This window comes from Lepisosteus platostomus, chromosome 3 (assembly GCF_059453375.1).
Source record: "Lepisosteus platostomus isolate fLepPlt1 chromosome 3, fLepPlt1.hap1, whole genome shotgun sequence".
Classification (NCBI taxonomy): Eukaryota; Metazoa; Chordata; class Actinopteri; order Semionotiformes; family Lepisosteidae; genus Lepisosteus; species Lepisosteus platostomus.
This window is the reverse complement of record NC_142613.1, coordinates 72,509,972-72,530,964: the sequence shown is the minus strand read 5'-3', so window position 1 is coordinate 72,530,964 and position 20,993 is coordinate 72,509,972. Positions and strand designations below refer to the sequence as shown.

At 44.7% G+C, this 20,993-nt stretch overlaps 1 protein-coding gene across 4 annotated transcripts in view; it reads left to right on the top strand.

Annotated features, from left to right (window-relative positions):
- Positions 1 to 20,548, top strand: part of LOC148675423 (gamma-aminobutyric acid receptor subunit rho-2) — a 34,524-nt gene extending 13,976 nt beyond the window's left edge. For 3 of the 4 annotated variants that reach the window (XM_088626765.1, XM_088626766.1, XM_088626769.1), the window contains 7 exons: positions 5,275 to 5,342; positions 9,618 to 9,841; positions 11,360 to 11,442; positions 12,194 to 12,334; positions 17,379 to 17,531; positions 18,482 to 18,678; positions 19,544 to 20,548. In XM_088626765.1, the coding sequence (XP_088482891.1) occupies positions 5,275 to 5,342; positions 9,618 to 9,841; positions 11,360 to 11,442; positions 12,194 to 12,334; positions 17,379 to 17,531; positions 18,482 to 18,678; positions 19,544 to 19,849 (1,172 nt within the window). In that variant the 3' untranslated portion in view covers positions 19,850 to 20,548. Of the gene's footprint in view, positions 1 to 3,527; positions 3,917 to 5,274; positions 5,343 to 9,617; positions 9,842 to 11,359; positions 11,443 to 12,193; positions 12,335 to 17,378; positions 17,532 to 18,481; positions 18,679 to 19,543 lie in introns of those variants that run through there. The other variant, XM_088626767.1, reaches the window with a different exon arrangement.
- Positions 20,549 to 20,993: the final 445 nt, after the last annotated feature.

The window sequence follows — 20,993 nt, the reverse complement described above, 5'->3', positions numbered from 1 at the left end:
AGGAGAATACACAGCCCATCTCCTTTTTGACCTTTAGGTTTCATCTATAAAGACAACAGACAAGGTTCCACTGAGAGCTGTTCTCAAAATGGGGCTGACTGTGGTTCTGGTGTATTTATGTTTGGTTTACTTTACTATGCTATACTATACAAAAAAAGCATTGATTTGTGAAGGGAGGATCTTTAGAATAGTAAAATTACATTAAAGATTGTTTTTAGAGAAATGCATACTTTACAGGCATAGTTTTCTCAGTTTGCTAAATATTTCAGATATTAAGAAAATAAGGACCATTACAAGCAATCACCTAATTTATTTGAGGATCTGCTCTACCTGTTTCTTCAAAGAATTAAGTGTATTAACTTTGTCAGGATGATTGTGCAGCTTGTTCCATACTCCCACAACCCCTTGTGTCCAGAAGTGCCTCCTGTTCTCAATTTTTAGTGCACTTCTCTATAGTTTCTTCTGGCTTGTGGTTCACTGCTGATTCGTCACTGCTGAATATGAAGAAGTCCGTTGCCAATGTCTTTCAAGGCTTTGAAAACTTAGATCAACTCTCCTCATTGTCTTCTGCCTTTACGATTAGAAACATTCCGGACATTTCTTTAAACCCAGGAATGTATCTGGTTGCTCTCCTCTGGGATGTATCAAGAGCAGCATTCCTGTCATCTTCCAGGTCTTCAGTTAATCTTGATTTTTTTCCAAGACTGTTTGAAGGTCCCTTTCTGCTTTTATTTGGTTCACCGACCAAACTATTTTCGTATTTTCGTATGATCTGGAAACATGCCTACTGTTGTTTACTTATTATACCAGAATCTACAGTAGATCACTGCAAAATAGAAGGAGCAGTGGGAACGGTGGTCCTAATACAGATCCCTATGGTCTGATTTGAGCAGTCACCTCATAACTGTATTCTCCGTTTTCACTCCAGTAACCAAGTCTCAATCCAGAGAAACACGTTACCTTGAATGCCTTCAAACAGAGAATTCATCTTTCATTAGAATATGTATTTTATATCTGTTTGTATCCCTTACAGCCGTAATAGTTCAAAGCACTATAACATGCCTGATAAGCAAAATCTATCATTTCTAAACTGGTGTTGGTTATCCTCCACAATCCTGTAGCCATACAGATGATCCTCGAGTTCACATTATTGTTTTTTCGTAGCCTTACATGCAATACAAGTTAAACTAGTTGGTCTATAACTGCTTGATTTGAGTTGGTACACATAGAATCTTTCTTGCATTGTCTGCAAAATTGAATATTAGATGTCAAACAGTGGGAAAATAATCCACAAAACATAAACCCCCTACAAAGGTCATTCAGGGAGTTGCACAAAGTTTATATTAGATTGCACTCAGGGCACTATTTAATCGATTTATCTGAGGAGCTACATATCTATTTAACTGGCTCAATTCAAAAGCCGAATCCCCCAATCCTAATGACAGAATATTTGACCTGCACTGCAGGGAGAGTATATAGACCACAGGGTTCATGGATGACATTAAAGCTGGATTCACATTCGTAGCAGAACATTTCAAAAACAGAGACAGGGTGTAAATGCTCCTGATGTGTGAAGCCTATAAAATATATTAACATGTCCTGGACACTGTACATGGTAGCATGTGAAAGTGGAACGACTTGGCAAGCACATGTGCCTAACTGCGTTAGAAATTTAGTAGGTTGACACCTGAAAAAGTTTCAGTAACCAAAACTTTATTTCTTCTTTCTACTTTCATTGATGGAATTAGCCTGTACTTGTACATGTGTTTTATCACATCATCACTTTCCATAAGTGCTTATTCATCCTGAAGGAACCCCACACAAACACAAGGAGAGCATACAAACTCCACCCTGACAGTGCTCCTGGAGGAACCCCACACAAACACAAGGAGAGCATACAAACTCCACCCTGACAGCGCTCCTGGGGGAACCCCACACAAACACGAGGAGAGCATGCAAACTCCACGTGGACAGCGCCCCTGAAGGAACCCCACACAAACACAAGGAGAGTGTGCAAACTCCACCCTGACAGTGCTCCTGGAGGAACCCCACACAAACATGAGGAGAGTGTGCAAACTCCACCCTGACAGCGCTCCTGAAGGAACCCCACACAAACATGAGGAGAGTGTGCAAACTCCACATGGACAGCGCCCCTGAAGGAACCCCACACAAACACGAGGAGAGTGTGCAAACTCCACCCTGACAGTGCTCCTGGAGGAACCCCACACAAACACAAGGAGAGCATGCAAACTCCACCCTGACAGCGCTCCTGAAGGAACCCCACACAAACACAAGGAGAGCATGCAAACTCCACCCTGACAGCGCTCCTGAAGGATCCCACACAAACACGTGGAGAGTGTGCAAACTCCACCCTGACAGTGCTCCTGGAGGAACCCCACACAAACACAAGGAGAGCATGCAAACTCCACCCTGACAGCGCTCCTGAAGGATCCCACACAAACACGAGGAGAGTGTGCAAACTCCACCCTGACAGTGCTCCTGGAGGAACCCCACACAAACACGAGGAGAGTGTGCAAACTCCACCCTGACAGTGCTCCTGGAGGAACCCCACACAAACACGAGGAGAGCATGCAAACTCCACCCTGACAGCGCTCCTGAAGGATCCCACACAAACATGAGGAGAGTGTGCAAACTCCACATGGACAGCGCCCCTGAAGGAACCCCACACAAACACAAGGAGAGTGTGCAAACTCCACGTGGACAGCGCCCCTGAAGGAACCCCACACAAACACAAGGAGAGTGTGCAAACTCCACCCTGACAGTGCTCCTGGAGGAACCCCACACAAACACAAGGAGAGCATGCAAACTCCACCCTGACAGCGCTCCTGAAGGATCCCACACAAACACGAGGAGAGTGTGCAAACTCCACCCTGACAGTGCTCCTGGAGGAACCCCACACAAACACGAGGAGAGTGTGCAAACTCCACACAGACAGCGCTCCTGAAGGAACCCCACACAAACACGAGGAGAGTGTGCAAACTCCACCCTGACAGCGCTCCTGAAGGATCCCACACAAACATGAGGAGAGTGTGCAAACTCCACATGGACAGCGCCCCTGAAGGAACCCCACACAAACACAAGGAGAGTGTGCAAACTCCACGTGGACAGCGCCCCTGAAGGAACCCCACACAAACATGAGGAGAGTGTGCAAACTCCACCCTGACAGTGCTCCTGGAGGAACCCCACACAAACACGAGGAGAGTGTGCAAACTCCACCCTGACAGTGCTCCTGGAGGAACCCCACACAAACACAAGGAGAGCATACAAACTCCACCCTGACAGTGCTCCTGAAGGAACCCCACACAAACACGAGGAGAGTGTGCAAACTCCACCCTGACAGCGCTCCTGGGGGAACCCCACACAAACACGAGGAGAGCGTGCAAACTCCACCCTGACAGCCCTCCAGGTCTGGAATTGATCCCAAGGGCCCCTGGGCAGCAAAGTTAACCACTGCGCCACCATACTGCCAGAAGATAAAATCTCCATCCATCCGTCCATCTTCACTCCTCTTTTCCTGGTGAGGGTCGCAGCTACAGCAGGCCGAGCAGATCAGCCCAGACTTCCCTGTCCCCAGCGCCAGATTCCAGCTCCTCCTCCTCCCCAGGCGCTCCCAAGCCAGCCAAGAGACATAATCCCCCCGGCGTGTCCTGGGTCTGCCACGGGGTCTCTGCCCAGTGGGACGAGCCCGGAACAGCTCCAGCAGAAGCCCAAGCCACCTCAACTGGCTCCTCTCAATCCGGAGGAGCACGGCTCTGCTCCGAGGCTCTCCCGGAGTGCCGAGCTCCTCACCCTGTCACAGAGAGTCAGCCCGGCGGCCCTGCGGAGAAACCTCATTCCTGCTGCTTGTATCTGCGATCTCGTTCTTCCGGTCATTACCCACAGCTCATGACCATAGGTGAGGACAGAGACGTACGCTACTGTAGATCGACCAGTAAACCGAAAGAAATCTCACCAGATATTCATTTGTATCCGTTTTTGACAGTGTATTGTAAGACTGAACACAAATTGTCCCTCTGTTTATATATTGTATATATCAGTGTCTTTAAATTAAAAAGCTTGAATTAAATTGCCCCTTGCCAATTGGTAGAAATGACCCTTTTCTGAAGGTGTAAGTGGATTTTGTAATAGAAGACTACAGGTATGCAACATCCAGTAGTTGTTGTTGGAAATGGTTCTGTGTAGACGTTCATGAACAGATATGTACTTGAAAAAATAAATATGATATTGCTTTAATGTAGTAGTTCTTATGAGCTATGCTGCTTTTTCTCATGCAAATGCACAGTATTTGTGTAGACTCACCAAGGTCTAAAAAGAACACCCTTATCTGTTGTAATCCCTCTGCATTACATGATGTACAGCTGAGTGATGTAAAGTGGTTTAACTCAAATTATTACTTGAATCTATGCTGCCTGAATGCTGTATTACTTCATATGTGTTCTAGAGCAGAATAGAAAATTAATATGTGCTCATATGTGCTCTTTGCAAGGATCGTAAAGAAATCAAGAGCTGTAGCGTTCTTAAACACAGCTGTGAAATACGAACATGCAAAGGTGGAAAACAGAGTAATCCATGATGCTGCAGCCTTTACAGTGCCATACCTTGGAGGACAGTGATGCCAAAAAACCTCTGTCCCTGGGCAGGGGCTGCCTGGGACATGTGCAAGGGCTTTTCTCATATCTACAAAGAGCTTGAACCTTATCTTGACACTGTTTCACTCTGAACTGCACCACATTTCTTCCAATTGAACAGTGAATTGCAAAGCAGGGGACACAAGTGCTAACTACTGTATGTGGAATGCATTTAGAACGAAGAGCAAGAGGCATTTCGTTACACAAAGGCTTATAGAACAAGATACCCATGTTATTAAAGTCGATTAAGACCTTGTCAACACATAGTCTAAGGCAACTGGAGATAAATACTCATTAAAATGGATATGTTTGTGCACACTATGTGCATACATGTAGGTTTTAAGACAGGATTCGAAAGTGCTGACTGACCTGCAAAATCTTAAATGAGCAGGAGATTGTTCCACTGACTTTGAGATTTGTCTTCAAGTATAGGGAGCTGGAAAAAAAATATCAGAGATTTTGAATCTTATTCTGAAATCCACAGTGACCCAGTGAGGAGAAGCTAAAACACATTCATTTTAGTTTTTATTTTTGCTCCTGAGCTAGCTATGCTGATGTTGATGCTCATTGTCACATCTTGAAACCAACGTGTAAAAGTATCTGATTTCTGACATTTCATTTGCAGGCCCTGCAATTCCAGTTGGAGTGGATGTGCAAGTTGAAAGCCTGGACAGTATTTCCGAAGTAGACATGGTAAGAACATCAAGATTTATGATCGTGCATTTCATTTGTAAACACAAAAACACAATAGCACAGAATCAAGAGACGACACCTCTGTTTAAAAAAAAACAACAAAGATTTGAAGGGTAAGATGGTCCTGTGTTAGTGTTCAAAATCCAGAACCCAAGAGGTCCTGCAATGCAGCCTTTGTAGTTGTGTAAATGAGAAACATTGTTAAACAGAAGCTCAGGAGGTCCATTTGTAACCTTTCACTTCCACTCTCACACATATACATTTTTTGCCTGCTGAGCGACCCTTTGCAAACATCTTTTCTAGCACCTCCTTCTCCACTCCATCTTCACCCTTGCAGCTGCCCCCCTGGTTCATTCCTTGTAAGTGAGGTGGGGGGGGGTTCTGTCATCCTTGACCTTATAGCCAGGGTTGTCATTTCCTTAGCCAGGCAATTTAACACCAATCACTAAATTACTACATCCTAATAGCTCCATTTAAACAGTTGTATAAATATGCAGCATTAATTAGCTTGAACATATATTGAACTATGGTTAACTCATCATATCTGGGGTGGTCTTTTACTGGAATGAGAAGGCTCATGACGGACATTAATTGTTTTTTGAACTGTGGTTAGCCAGGTCTTCTTCACATAATAATAATTCCTTGCATTTATGTATGGATTTTATTTACCTGTCTTTGTAAAGATCCCAAACCACTTTTTATTTAAAAGTATAGACTAAAGGGTGTCTAATAGGAGCACACTTAATCCCTCTGGACTAAGAGAACACCTGAAGTTTTGCACCCAGTGCACAGCAGATCAGGTAGAGAAGTGAGAAATTACTATCACCTATTACACCAATAGGGGGAAATTTAAGGGATGTCAGACTGGACAGCTGAGTGAAAGTTATCCACTCAACACCCAGAGTGAACACCCGTGGACTTTTTAGAGACCAAGTAATCAGGACTTCAGTTATAAACATCTCATCCAAAGGAGAGTACGTCCTACAGCACAGTGTCCTGGTGCGTCGTACTTGTTTTCAGGTGGTCTGGTCTGGGGGGGGTTGGCACATTATTGCATTCCTGCCTCACAGTTCTGGGGATACAGTGCTGAGGACACTGTGCGTCAGGAGGCACGATGGACATCACACACCCATCATCATTCACGGGGCTCCAGTCGAAACCATTTGAACCTTCTGGTTCCTCGGCCTCCAGATCTCTGAGAGGCTGAGATGGTCAGAGAACACTGCTCCCATCCTCACTGAAGCCCACCAGCGCCTTCACTTCCTGAGACAGTTAAGGAAGTGGGGGATGAGCAAGACAACACTCACCAATATTTACTGTAATACCATTGAGAGTGTCCTGACCGGTGGTATTACAGTGTGGTTTGTTGGAGCCACAGTACAGGACAGAAAAGCCATACAGAGGGTTGTGAGGTCCGCGCAGAAAATCACTGGGACCGACCTACCCTCCATCAACAGGATATATCTCGACCGCTGCCACAGCCGGGCTCAAGCTATACTTTGGGACCCAATTCACCCTGGCCACGACCTAGTTTCACCCCTGGGTTCTGTTAGGAGGTATCGCAGTATCAGAACACTGACCAATAGATTCAAGAACAGTTTCTTCCCCTAAGCAGGCCGCATCTTAAACAGCTCAAATTAGCACCTGCACAAATTAGCGCCTGCAGTTTAAGGTAATGCACTGTTTGCACTACAGTATGCCCTGTCTTGGCTGTACTATAATGTCTGTTGTCTAAATTTATTGTCCATGTCTGTTTGTCATTTGTGCCTATTTTGTTTCTCTTCTGTTACTGGGCACAGCTGAACGAGTAAGCATTGCAACACACTTGTTGTGTATGGCAGATAAAGAAATCCTGAATCTTGGGGCCCTGGGTTCAATTCCCGGGGCCCTACGGTAACTGTGTGGAGTTTGGATGTTCTCCCTGTGCTTGCATGGGTTTCCTCCGGGCGCTCCGGTATCCTCCCACAGCCCGAAGACATGCTGGTGGGTTACGTGTGTTCTGGGAAGATTGGCCCTGGTGTGAGTGTGGGCCTGTCCCAGGTTGTATCCCGCCTTGCTCCTGTTGCTTGCCGGGATAATCTCCGGCTCCCCTGCAGGCCTGGACTGGATAAGACAGTTTATAAGCTGGATGGGTGGTTTAGAGGAAGGACTGACAGCTACTGATCCAAAGTGTGAACCTGTCTTGGGAATTTAGTGCTCGTTCTGCTACTATTCATCATGAACTTCACCAGCAGACCTTCGGCACTACAGCTTCAGTTCATGTAACTCAGTGACTAAAGACTGTGAATTGCAAGCTTTATGTAATTGTACCACATGGGAATGAATCTTTGGATCCATCAGCGAGCTACTGCTGTATATTAATACAGATACTTTAGTAAGAAAAAGAAACTTGTGTCAGATCACATGCGAACAGTAGGTATAAGTGACTGTCAGGTCATCGTGACTGTGTTCCGTTCAATGTGTAAAGAGAAGGCAGAAACCCATGTACAGTACATGATTCTGCAGTTTCATATGAGAAACAGAGTAACATACATTGGGAAAGCTGTGTTATTTCTACTTTGTACAGAAACAGAAAACGACACGCATTTAACCCAGGAATGCTCACGGACACTGTGTTATACTTCAGGTATATAAAAGACAGTTCACGTGCTCTTGTAGATTATTTTTTTACAAAAAGAATAACATTATAATATTCTTCTGTTGTTAAAGTCAATGCAAATTTGAATGGGACAGTACTGCTGCATATATAATACAAGATATTAACATAGAAGGCAATATTGTTCACAAATTAATTATCACATTTAAACAGAATACTATCTTGTATTAACGCAAGAGGTTTCTTGTTTAAATGCAATACTATCTCTTATAAACACAATACGTTTCTCATTTAAATACAATACTACCTTGTTTAAATGCAAACATTTTTATTTTCTCCATGGCACTAATAAGCTTCCAGATGAATGTTTTAAGATCGATCTCACAATATTAACTGTGATGAGGATGCTACAGGTGGGATTTTTAGAAAGCAGAATTAATGCGTGTTGTTATGTGTACTGTATAGCCATGTATAGCAAGGGCTCCTGTTTGTGTCATCCAGCACAGAAGATGTGAAGAAACACTCTAACAGGGGTGACACCCTGGAATTAGATGTGTCTGAGGAGGTTTGAATAATCAAGACAGGTGGTATTAGGCTCAACCCACTTGGGGCGAGGAGGGTGGGACCCCCCAGTAGAGAGAGGAGATCACCTGCAAAGGTGGAGCTGGGCTGCTTGAGGTGAGGTGGGAGCAGAGGGCTCGGTGTGTGACATGTATACCGTACATGTCTCAGGAGAAATAACGCCAGGGAACATTATGATTTAGAACAGCTGGGCAAAAGTGAGTTGGTCGTCATCCAGATCTAATTTCGTTACAAAACTATGTTTGTTACTTCAGATACAAAATGTGCCCAGCTGACAGCGCGTCACCTATGCCAGACTGTATGTGTATATGGTTTATGAGTCAGAATGAGATGCAGTTAATTTAGAATTTCAACCCACATGCATTAACAACTCCATCCGTCCAGTTTCAATACATTTTGTGATTAACAAGTATTTGCTGAATTCTACTACAGCTCTCATTGTACAGTGTGTTTGGCATTCTAACATTGCTTTATAATAGTTCCATCTTTTAATCATAAGAAACTGATATACTGATATCATAAGAGTTTTAATCATAAGAAACTGCCAGAATATTTGCATGTTTATTACACATCATTGTCATGAGTTCCTTCTTCTGCTTTCTCTTCCTATATTCACGTCACACCTGTTGTTTTCTAAAGGTGAAAACAATGCATTGAAATGTCATGGCATCATACACACATCTTAAATTTAACAGCTTAAGGTTCAAACACAATTTAGAGTTTAAACAAATTTTTAAAGGGTCTGGATTTAGAACATTACAGGCTCGATCTTTCATTTACAAAACAGTGCCAAAGACATTGTTTAACTACACGTAAAGCTCTCCAGATTTCTTATTACTTCCCATGGTATATTTTGGAGTGCATTGCTTGGTGAGATACAGTTAAGACGTTTTCCAATCTTAACTTCTCTCACGCTTCCCCTCCCTTGCTGTGAATAGTTGAAGTGAAGTTGCAGTTTCATTTCAGGACAACGTAAGGAAATGAGCAATGAAATAACAGCCATCCGGTGGTCATTTTTCATGTTTCTCCGTTTTTGTAGAAGGGCCCAAAGTTTCCGTGCTGGGTGAAATACCTTGATCTCTTTTCCTCCAATGTAGGACTTCACCATGACCCTGTACCTCAGGCATTACTGGAAAGACGAGCGCCTGTCTTTCCCCAGCACCACTAACAAAAGCATGACCTTCGACGGCCGACTGGTGAAGAAAATCTGGGTTCCTGACGTGTTTTTTGTCCACTCCAAGAGGTCCTTCATCCATGACACCACCACAGACAACATCATGCTGAGGGTGTTTCCCGACGGTCATGTGCTGTACAGCTTGAGGTGAGAAAAGGCTGTTTCTCCCTGAAGTTTGCACTCCCGTTCCTAGTGTCTGGGTGAAACATCCTGTGCACTCATGAGAGCACAAGAGAGGTCAAAAACATCTAGCGAATTTGGTAGTCTCTAATTGATTCAAGGATCTCATTATGGCCAGCAGCTATATCCCCCTGCAGCTCACCACTGCCAGCCCACTGAAGCTTAGCAGGTGTGAGCCTGGTCAGTACCTGGATGGGAGACCTCCTGGGAAGAGAGCTAAGGTTGCTGCTGGAAGTGATGTGAGTGGGGCCGGTGTCCTGGCCAAATTTCCCATTGGCCCTTACCAATCATGGCCTCCTAATAATCCCCATCTCTGAACTGGCTTCATCACTCTGTTCTCCTCCCCACTGATAGCTGGTGTGTGGGGAGTGTACTGGTGCACTATGGCTGCCGTCATCATCCAGGTGGGGCTGCACACTGGTGGTGGTGGAGGGGAGACCCCATTACCTGTAAAGCGCTTTGAGTGGAGTGTCAAATAAAGTTCTATATAAGTATAAGCGATTATTATTATTATTATTAATCTCATTTTAGAGAAGCCACAGAATAAGCCTCAGCCACATGGCTGGCAAGGCTGGCCCATACTCCCACTATCCTTTGTCTAAAGAAGTGCCTCCTATTCTTGTTTTTAAGTGCACTTCCATGGAATTTCCACTTGTGTCCTCCAGTTCGTGTTATAATAGTTCTCTGTTTTAATAATTGTACCCCCCTCTAAAAACATACAATTCAGGATTTCTTGCTTAAGACTCCATAATGCCCCAACTGCTTTCACAATCCTGGGTCATGCAGTGTGAAAATTACTGGATGCAGAAGTGAACCTCTTATTAAACTTGGGATAGGTTATGGCTGTGTTTCTTCACATTTTGTAAGGAGGTCAGCAGGATGTCTACACATTTTGAAATGCACCAGACAGAAGAAAACAAAGCTGAACTATGTCTCCATCACATCAAAGAAAAACACCAGAGGCTTGGTGATGACACTGAGTTTGTATATTTCTTTGTACCAATATCAGACAGGGCCTCTTTTTTAAATAATTGAAAGAGATTATAGATCTCTTTGACCTTTCAAGGACATGCATCCAGCATGCAAAGACCTTGACGTCACTGTTGGCAAATCTGTCCTAGTTTGTTTTTGCTCTGGATTCTGAATCCAGTCAACATGAAACTTGACCACGGATTAAATCAAATTTGCTGAAAAAGTAGAAATGAACTATAATTGAACTGAAAACTTTTCACAATTAATAAAATACAATTGAAAATGTTTAATCATAAAATAGGTAATACTGAATCCAGCTGCCAAAACTGTATTAATGTGTATTTTAAAATATTTTACTATTTGTTAATGAATATACCCATTGCTTTTTTGTAAAATTTACTCTGACATTAAATTTCTGACATTATTTAAAAAAAACTTTTAAAAAGCTTGAAATCAGTTTGGAAATAACTTTTAGATTACAAGTCTGTCTGCTATGTGGTTTATTTTCGTCAGGGTCACTGTAACAGCTGCCTGTAACATGGACTTCAGTCGTTTCCCTCTGGACTCCCAAACGTGCTCGTTAGAACTGGAGAGCTGTAAGTATCACTTATTTACCAGCTAGAATTTCATAGACAGACCGGCAGACAGATAACACACAGTTGTGAAGCCAGCTCACTTAGCTTTAAACTGGGCTAGCTGAGAGATAGATTTAATGGGGGCTGTAACTAATAAGGGTAGAGAAATGGTACCTATCGTGACTTGTACATGTTATCAGGTTTTAATCTGAAACTGTGAACATAATTTACATGCTCCCAGCTGACGTTTTTTAACATATATTTTTTTCTCTCAAATTCGGCTTCAGAAAATAGAAATGTAGCCATAAGAGGCCCTGCGTGAAATTGTTAATTTATAAATGTATCTATGAGAAAGAGTAATCATTTTTAAATATCAGGTATTACATTACATTTGTGGTAAATTAAATGGTTTTTAATTTACATTACATTACTGTGGTATACCGGTACTGAGGTTAGTACTTGTCGACTTATTGAAACGGAATTCATACAACATAGTGGCAATATGGACAATACAGTATGTAGTAATGTTAGTGCTCCAGACTCAAATCTGCATGTTTATGTGTTTCCTGGGTGTGACACTACTGTTCTCCATTGACTTAGTCTAGCTAATAAGCATTAGGAGGTGTAGAGTAAATGTGTTTTACTAAAAGTATTGGAGATATGGAAGAACAGAAATGTAGGACTTACATTGACAATTCAATCTAACAGACATGACACAAGTAGAATCTATGAGGAAACCGAGATGGTCTGATTGCTTGAATTCTTTCTCCAGATGCCTATACTGATGAGGATCTGATGCTGTACTGGAAAAACGGAGACGAGTCGTTAAAAACAGATGAGAAGATATCTCTGTCCCAGTTCCTCATACAGAAGTTTCACACTACCTCCAGGCTTGCGTTCTATAGCAGCACAGGTATAACAGTCAGTGGAATTGAAATTGAACAATTGAAATTGTTTTTAAAGAAATCTGTGGCAGGTTTCATTTGTAGAAATTGATCTCCTTAAAGTCTGGCATGAATGCACCCATATACCCCCTTTGCAGCCTTCGCATGCTGACGCAGCTACCCACCTGAATATACCCGTGACACCTTCAAACTAAGCCATGGATTTCAGACTGGTCTCAACTTCTCTTCATGAAACTCCTCTTCACAGCTGCATCCCACCCTTCTCCCCTTACTCACGGAGACTCGGAGCAGAGCTGTCTCGGACAAATGTTGCTCATGGGAAGCATCAGTGCCAAACCCATCTCTCAGTCATCCCTGTTTGGCCAGAACCACTCTACCGCGTCCTGAACCTTAACGGCGGTCTGACACGGCAGGGACCAAGCCTGCCACGATTTCGGAGCCTATTTCCACACCGTGTGGTTCCCCTAACTCAGAGCACTCATGTCCTCGACATTAATATACAGTGCCTTGCGAAAGTATTCGGCCCCCTTGAACTTTTCAACCTTTTGCCACATTTCAGGCTTCAAACATAAAGATATAAATTTTTTATTTTATGTGAAGAATCACCAACAAGTGGGACACAATTGTGAAGTGGAACGAAATCTATTGGATTTTTGAAACTTTTTTAACTAATAAAAAAATGAAAAGTGGGGAGTGCAAAATTATTCGGCCCCTTTACTTTCAGTGCAGCAAACTCACTCCAGAAGTTCAGCGAGGATCTCTGAATGATCCAATGTTTTCCTAAATGACTGATGGTGATAAATAGAATCCACCTGTGTGTAATCAAGTCTCTGTATAAATGCACCTGCTCTGTGATAGTCTCAAGGTTCTGTTGAAAGCGCAGAGAGCATCATGAAGACCAAGGAACACACCAGGCAGGTCCGTAATACTGTTGTGGAGAAGTTTAAAGCCGGATTTGGATACAAAAAGATTTCCCAAGCTTCAAACATCCCAAGGAGCACTGTGCAAGCGATCATCTTGAAATGGAAGGAGTATCAGACCACTGCAAATCTACCAAGACCTGGCTGTCCCTCTAAACTTTCAGCTCAGACAAGGAGAAGACTGATCAGAGATGCAGCCAAGAGGCCCATGATCACTCTGGATGAACTGCAGAGAATTACAGCTGAGGTGGGAGAGTCTGTCCATAGGACAACAATCAGTCTTACACTGCACAAATCTGGCCTTTATGGAAGAGTGGCAAGAAGAAAGCCATTTCTCAAAGATATCCATAAAAAGTCTCGTCTAAAGTTTGCCACAAGCCACCTGGGAGACACCCCAAACATGTGGAAGAAGGTGCTCTGGTCAGATGAAACCAAAATCGAACTTTTTGGCCACAATGCAAAACGATATGTTTGGCGTAAAAGCAACACAGCTCATCACCCTCAACACACCATCCCCACTGTCAAACATGGTGGTGGCAGCATGATGGTTTTGGCCTGCTTTTCTTCAGCAGGGACAGGGAAGATGGTTAAAATTGAGGGGAAGATGGATGCAGCCAAATACAGGACCATTCTGGATGAAAACCTGTTGGAGTCTGCAAAAGACCTGAAACTGGGACGGAGATTTATCTTCCAACAAGACAATGATCCCAAACATACAGCAAAATCTACAAAGGAATGGTTCACAAATAAATGTATCCAGGTGTTTGAATGGCCAAGTCAAAGTCCAGACCTGAATCCAATCGAGAATCTGTGGAAAGAGCTGAAAACTGCTGTTCACAAACGCTCTCCATCCAACCTCACTGAGCTCGAGCTGTTTTGCAAGGAAGAATGGGCAAGAATTTCAGTCTCTCGATGTGCAAAACTGATAGAGACATACCCCAAGCGACTTGCAGCTGTAATCGCAGCAAAAGGTGGCTCTACAAAGTATTAACGCAAGGGGGCCGAATAATTTTGCACGCCCCACTTTTCATTTTTTTATTAGTTAAAAAAGTTTCAAAAATCCAATAGATTTCGTTCCACTTCACAATTGTGTCCCACTTGTTGGTGATTCTTCACATAAAATAAAAAATTTATATCTTTATGTTTGAAGCCTGAAATGTGGCAAAAGGTTGAAAAGTTCAAGGGGGCCGAATACTTTCGCAAGGCACTGTAAATCAATACTTTTTATATATATAATGTGTGTGGTAATGCTAGATTTAAAAGCATTTTGTATATTTTGTATACAGGTAGGCCAGTGCTTCCAAAGCATGCAGGTGTAGAACAGGACTTAATGCATTTTTATACAAAAATTCGTATTCTATATTCTGGTCGCTTGCAGATTAGAATGGCATATGTTTAGCAATAATATTATTTTTGGTACCCGAAAGTTTCAGGTTGTTTCACAAAGCTAAGGTATGCGTATACGTGATCTGACAACTGGAATCAATTTCCTGTCATTTTTAAGGTATAAAAACACGGAGTAGATGCATAACTCAGAGCACCAGGCTCTTCGGCCTGTTTATGGGAGCTCTGGGCTGGTGTATTTGAACACGCCGATAGTTGCCAGTCAGTTGCATCGACATCACGCTGCCATCTGAGCCAGCTTGCCCTCCGACTTGCTCTTGGCATACCGCTGCCCGCGCTTGTACCTTTCACCACCAGGCTGCATTAACTAACAGATAACGTGGAGATAACCGTTCGTGTGCTGCCAGTCTGCCATATTAAAATAAACAAAGAGCACTCATACTGTACAATATACACAGCTGCTGCCACATCTTCCTCATGCCCAGTCTCACCGTCACTCTCACCCTGGAGCTACCGGGATAACTTGTGTTCTGCCAGCCCGTGCTCCGCGCCACGGCCAGAGGCAGCAGCTGGTCAGACCCTTGAATCACTCTGGACCTTCCGTGTAGAGGTGAGGGACTTCCTGTCACACCACAGCTCTCGGGACTTCGTTCACTAACTCACTAAACTTCACACACATACTGTGAGTAAACATCCACTTCACTTAGACAGACCTGTTCTCTCTCACTCCCAGATCAGGCTGTCTCTTTATATAATAATAATAATAATGTTTCTTTATTAGCCCTATACAATTTCTTGCATTAGGAATTCGTCTTTTCACATACCCCAGCTTTTCTCCAAGGAGACACAGACACACAGACAGGGAGAGAAGCTGGGGGTCAGAGCGCAGGGTCAGCCATTGTACAGCGCCCCTGGAGCAGTTGGGGTTAAGGGCCTTGCTCAGGGGCCCAACGGAGTAGGATTCCTCTGCCGGCCACGGGATTTGAACTGGCAACCTTCTAGTCACAGGCGCAGATCCTGAGCCACAGAGCCACCCCTCCGCCCCAGTACTCCAGTACCCTCTGGGATTGCAGGCACAAGCATTACAGTAACTCACATAAGGCCACTAAACTTACACGTAGATTGCTTAAGTCCTCAGTCATACAGGCGTGACAAGCAGCTCAGCAGCTTTGCAGCTGTTCCTTTGGCACACCTCCAGAACAGGCTGTTACTGAAGTCTTGTGCACGGATCTCCACCAGGTTCCCAGCTCTCACTCATTCTCCTTCTGGGAAAAGAACAGTGCAGCTCTCTCATTCCCCTTCCGGGAAAAGAACAGTGCAGCTCTCTCATTCCCCTTCCAGGAAAAGAACAGTGCAGCTCTCGCTCATTCCCCTTCTGGGAAAAGAACAGTGCAGCTCTCTCATTCCCCTTCCGGGAAAAGAACAGTGCAGCTCTCTCATTCCCCTTCTGGGAAAAGAACAGTGCAGCTCTCTCATTCCCCTTCTGGGAAAAGAACAGTGCAGCTCTCTCATTCCCCTTCTGGGAAAAGAACAGTGCAGCTCTCTCATTCCCCTTCCGGGAAAAGGACAGTGCAGCTCTCTCATTCCCCTTCCGGGAAAAGAACAGTGCAGCTCTCTCATTCCCCTTCCGGGAAAAGAACAGTGCAGCTCTCTCATTCCCCTTCCGGGAAAAGGACAGTGCAGCTCTCGCTCATTCCCCTTCCGGGAAAAGAACAGTGCAGCTCTCGCTCATTCCCCTTCCGGGAAAAGGACAGTGCAGCTCTCTCATTCCCCTTCCGGGAAAAGAACAGTGCAGCTCTCTCATTCCCCTTCCGGGAAAAAAACAGTGCAGCTCTCTCATTCCTCTTCCGGGAAAAGAACAGTGCAGCTCTCTCATTCCCCTTCCGGGAAAAGAACAGTATAGCTCTCTCCTTCCCCTTCCGGGAAAAGAACAGTGCAGCTCTCTCATTCCCCTTCCGGGGTAAGAACAGTGCAGCTCTCTCATTCCCCTTCCGGGAAAAGAACAGTGCAGCTCTCTCATTCCCCTTCCGGGGTAAGAACAGTGCAGCTCTCTCATTCCCCTTCCGGGGTAAGAACGCTACAACACTCACTCAGGGAAGGAAGACTGCCGCCTACTTTGCTTACCGGCTTCCTGTATTACTCAACTACACATGGAGCCGACAGCCTTATGCTGTATACCTGGCTGCTCCAGGTCCTGCTGCCCTTACTGCCGTGCTTCCACATGTGCCAGGCGCACACAACAACACTACAACATGCGGCTCGGGAGGAACATTCTCCCACCTCTTTTCTGTATCCCGCCGGCTCTCTGTCTGAAGTGTATAAGTACACCTGTAGCTCACCAAATCACTGATAGTCTACAGACTGCAGGCTCTCAAGACACAAGCGGCCAGAAAGGAGACTCCTCCTCTCGGCATTCTACACCATGGGTGACCTTACAGAGGACGTTTATCAACTCATCGTTGTGTTCTCAGTATTCTTTCCCGTTACTGTTCTATAACGAACTTCTTATGCAGTAAATATTCCAGAGTAAGATGCCCTTAGGAAAACTCCAGATAATGGTGCTTTATTTGAACAAAATCTCATTAGATAAAATGACCGTAGTGTATTGCTGTTATTACAACTGTATTCCAAAAAGTGTAATAAATCATTTAAATGTTTATGAAATGTTTTGATATTCCTCTCTCTGACATTTTCTCTCTATGATACAGTTAGCAAATTGGTCTCATAATCATTGTTTTGGGAAGTAATGCAAGACCAGTAATTGTGTGTTTTGCGGTTTCCCTCTCAGGCTGGTATAACAGGCTGTACATCAACTTCACTCTGCGGCGCCACATCTTCTTCTTCCTGCTCCAGACCTACTTCCCGGCCACTCTGATGGTCATGCTGTCCTGGGTGTCCTTCTGGATCGACCGCAGGGCCGTACCAGCTCGAGTCTCATTGGGTGAGAAGGTCACACGTCACCACGATGAGTTTCGTTGTAGGGACCCTGAACGGGCCAAATGGCTGCAGAAACCTATTATGTAGCAATATTAGTCCATGCTACCCATCACGGGAGGTCAGATGACAAGAACCTTTCATTCAATATTTCCTTCTATATGCTAACTTCCAGCCTACAATCTGCTGTGACTGTGTGCGTGTTGTCTGTGTCGATGTTTGTGTGTGTGTCTGCCCTGTGATAGACTTGTGTCTTGTCCAGGATGAACCCTGCCTTGGGCATGCTGTTTGCAGAGACTCCTCTGTGACCCAGAAATGGAGAAACTGTAGAAAAAAGTGGATAAATTGTAGAAAATGGATGGATGCAGAATTTTACATCCTAAATATTTTTTACCACACTACTTGATGTAATTTTTGTTCTTAACCCCTTTTTTGCGTTTCTCTTGTGCTCCTGATCTGCATCATTGCAGGAGAACGTACGCTGAGCCCAGAAAGTGAACATTTCACGAGCACAAGCAGTTTTCACTCGTCTGACAAAACACAGAACTCCTTTCATTCTCCCATCACTGGGTGAACTTACCATAGTAGTGCCTAAGAGGAAAACTAGAAAGGATTCGCTTCGTACACAATAAACGTAACTGGGATATGTCAGTGTTTTACAGGATGTTGTGTTGTGTGATGTGGACGATGAGTTTCAAGGTAGGATTACTCTCTTAACACGCTTACCTTTTCTCAAGACATACAGCCATAATACAATTACAGAAATCAAGTAGGCAGCTGCGTCAGCATGCGTAGGCTGCAGAGGAACAAGTAAAGGTTTATGCCACGCTGAAAAGAAAAGAAAAGAAACAACGTTTCGGCTTGTTCCATTATAGAAATCAGTCATCTTTCATAACCAGGCAGCAGCCGGAGCCCCGGGGCCCCATGTTAACGAGGGTGCTCTCTGGCTGTGTGCAGGTATCACCACGGTGCTCACCATGTCCACCATCATCACCGGAGTCAACGCCTCCATGCCCAGGGTCTCCTACATCAAGGCGGTGGACATCTACCTCTGGGTCAGCTTCGTCTTCGTGTTCCTGTCGGTGCTGGAGTACGCCGCCGTCAACTACCTGACCACCGTGCAGGAGAGGAAGGAGAGAAAGCTCCGAGAAAAAGTGAGAATACTGGGAGGTTGCAACACAAGACTGTTACAGCCGCCATCATATGGATTCTGTCTGGATGTCAGACCTAATCCTGGTGGTGTGTAGAAGTGATGCAGTCAGCGTTTGCTCCATCCGTTTCAAACTGTTTCATCAGCATAGGTCAGGCAGGAGGAGGTAGGTGCTGAAGTAATGTAAAAACAGTAACTAACAACTCAATTCTAGATTACAGATGTGAGTAGTAAATAGACATCCTGCATAAAAGACTGTAGAATAACTGCCTCACTGCTGGTATAACTGGTACTGCTTTTTATTATATTGTCAGGCAAAGGTGCAGCGTGTGTCTTCCAAATATACTTTAGAAACATAAAAAAGGAACTTGTCCGATACCGAATTTGTTTCCATTTCTTTAGGACTTGCCCTACTCATGTTTAAAGGCCAAACCCATGTACAGTACACCGAGGGAAAAAAAAGAACACAAAAAAATCAGAAACATTAAAAAAAACATGTGGAAAAGAGTGAACACAAAACTCCACGTACATAGAGTCAAAATGTCAGCCTCCCAATGAGATCACTTTATTGGCCATCTACAATTTCTTGTATGAGGAATTTGTCTTTACGCAGACCCCAGCTTGCTCTCCATGAGTCACACAGACAGGGAAAGAAGCTTGGGGTCAGAGTGCAGGGTCAGCCATTGTATAGCACCCCTGGAGCAGCTGGGGTTAAGGGCCTTGCTCAGAGGCCCAACAGAGTAGGATTCCTCTTCCGGCCACGGGATACGAACCGACAGCCTTCCAGCCACAGGCACAGATCCCGAGCCACAGAGCCACCGCTCCGCCAGGATGGGTCACGGCCGCTGTGTCTTCCCTCTCTCCCGCAGTCCCTGCCCTGTACCTGCGGGATGTCCCACACCCGCACCATGATGCTCGACGGGACCTACAGCGAGGCCGACGCCAACAGCCTGGCGGGCTACACCAGGACCGCCGTGGCGCCCGAGGAGCCGGAGAAGCAGGAGCGCATGGTGGTCCACCTGTCCATGAGCAGCGAGTCCACGGCGGCCAAGAAGAAGGGGATCAGGGGACTGCGGATCATGCAGAACACGCACGCCATCGACAAGTACTCCAGGATGATTTTCCCTGGCGCCTACATTTTTTTTAACTTGATATACTGGTCCGTCTACTGCTGATCTTCCAGGGCGGGATCCCGCCGGACGTCTGTTTCCAGCCGGCACGGCGGCGCCAGCAGGATCCTGACGAGGGAGGGACGGGGGGGCAGACCGCCGCGCGCGCTCCAGACCGGCGGGCGTTGGGGTGTCTTTTTTGTCTGGCATGTTCCGTCTCGAAAGTCAAAGATTTCTCGTACCTCCGGCTTTTAACCGACTCCAGCTTTATCACGATCCTCGTTACCGTATCTGCCCTGTGACCTTCAAAAACAACATTGTGCTTCAACAAGTAAGACATCCCAGCTGCCAGACAAGGGAACTGCAGAGACTGATGGATACGGACACAAGAATCAGTCAACAATGCCAGATAAATCTCAGTTGTTGAAGATTGCAGTCGGCTGCCCACTTCTGTCGACACAAGACTGAAATAACAATATTGAAAGATTTTTTCAAATGTGATTGCAAAAGCTCCACAATGGTTTTATGCAATTTTGCCAGGCGTTTACAGCTACAACTGGAACACGTAAAGGTTTATTCCCTGCTGAAAAGAGAAGAACAGAAACGTTTCAGCTGTGGAGCCTTCTTCGGGTGTTATGAGTTATGAGTCAAAATCTGGGTGAGCCCCACCTGAGTTTGTTTGACAAGTTCTTTCTTTATATACTGTACATATATGTGTGTATGTAAACATGTGTATATATTTGTTAAATATACACATAAACATTCCTCTATTTTCTAACTGCTTCTTTCAGTTCAGGGTTGCTCAGGGCCAGAGGCTATCCTGGAAAGCAATGGGCACAAGGCAGAGACGCCAGTCCATCGCAGGGCACACACACTCATACCAGGCCCAGTGTTCCCGGAAACCAATTCAGCTTCCAATAGGTTTTTGGACTGTGGGAGAAAACCAGACCACCAGGAGGAAAACCACACGAACACAGGAAGAAAATACCAACTCTGCACATAGGTTAGCACCCCAGCTCAGGACTGCAAGGCAGTGATGGTATCAGCTGCACCATGAAATAGAGCTGACATTGAAGGTATTTCTGAAGGGAGGAAAAACTTTCATTCTGGTAGCACACTAGTAGGCTCATTATAATTTACCTGCTCAAAGGGAGGATGATGGGTGTATACTATAAAACTTTATGCGCGTTCCATTATTGTTTATATTATT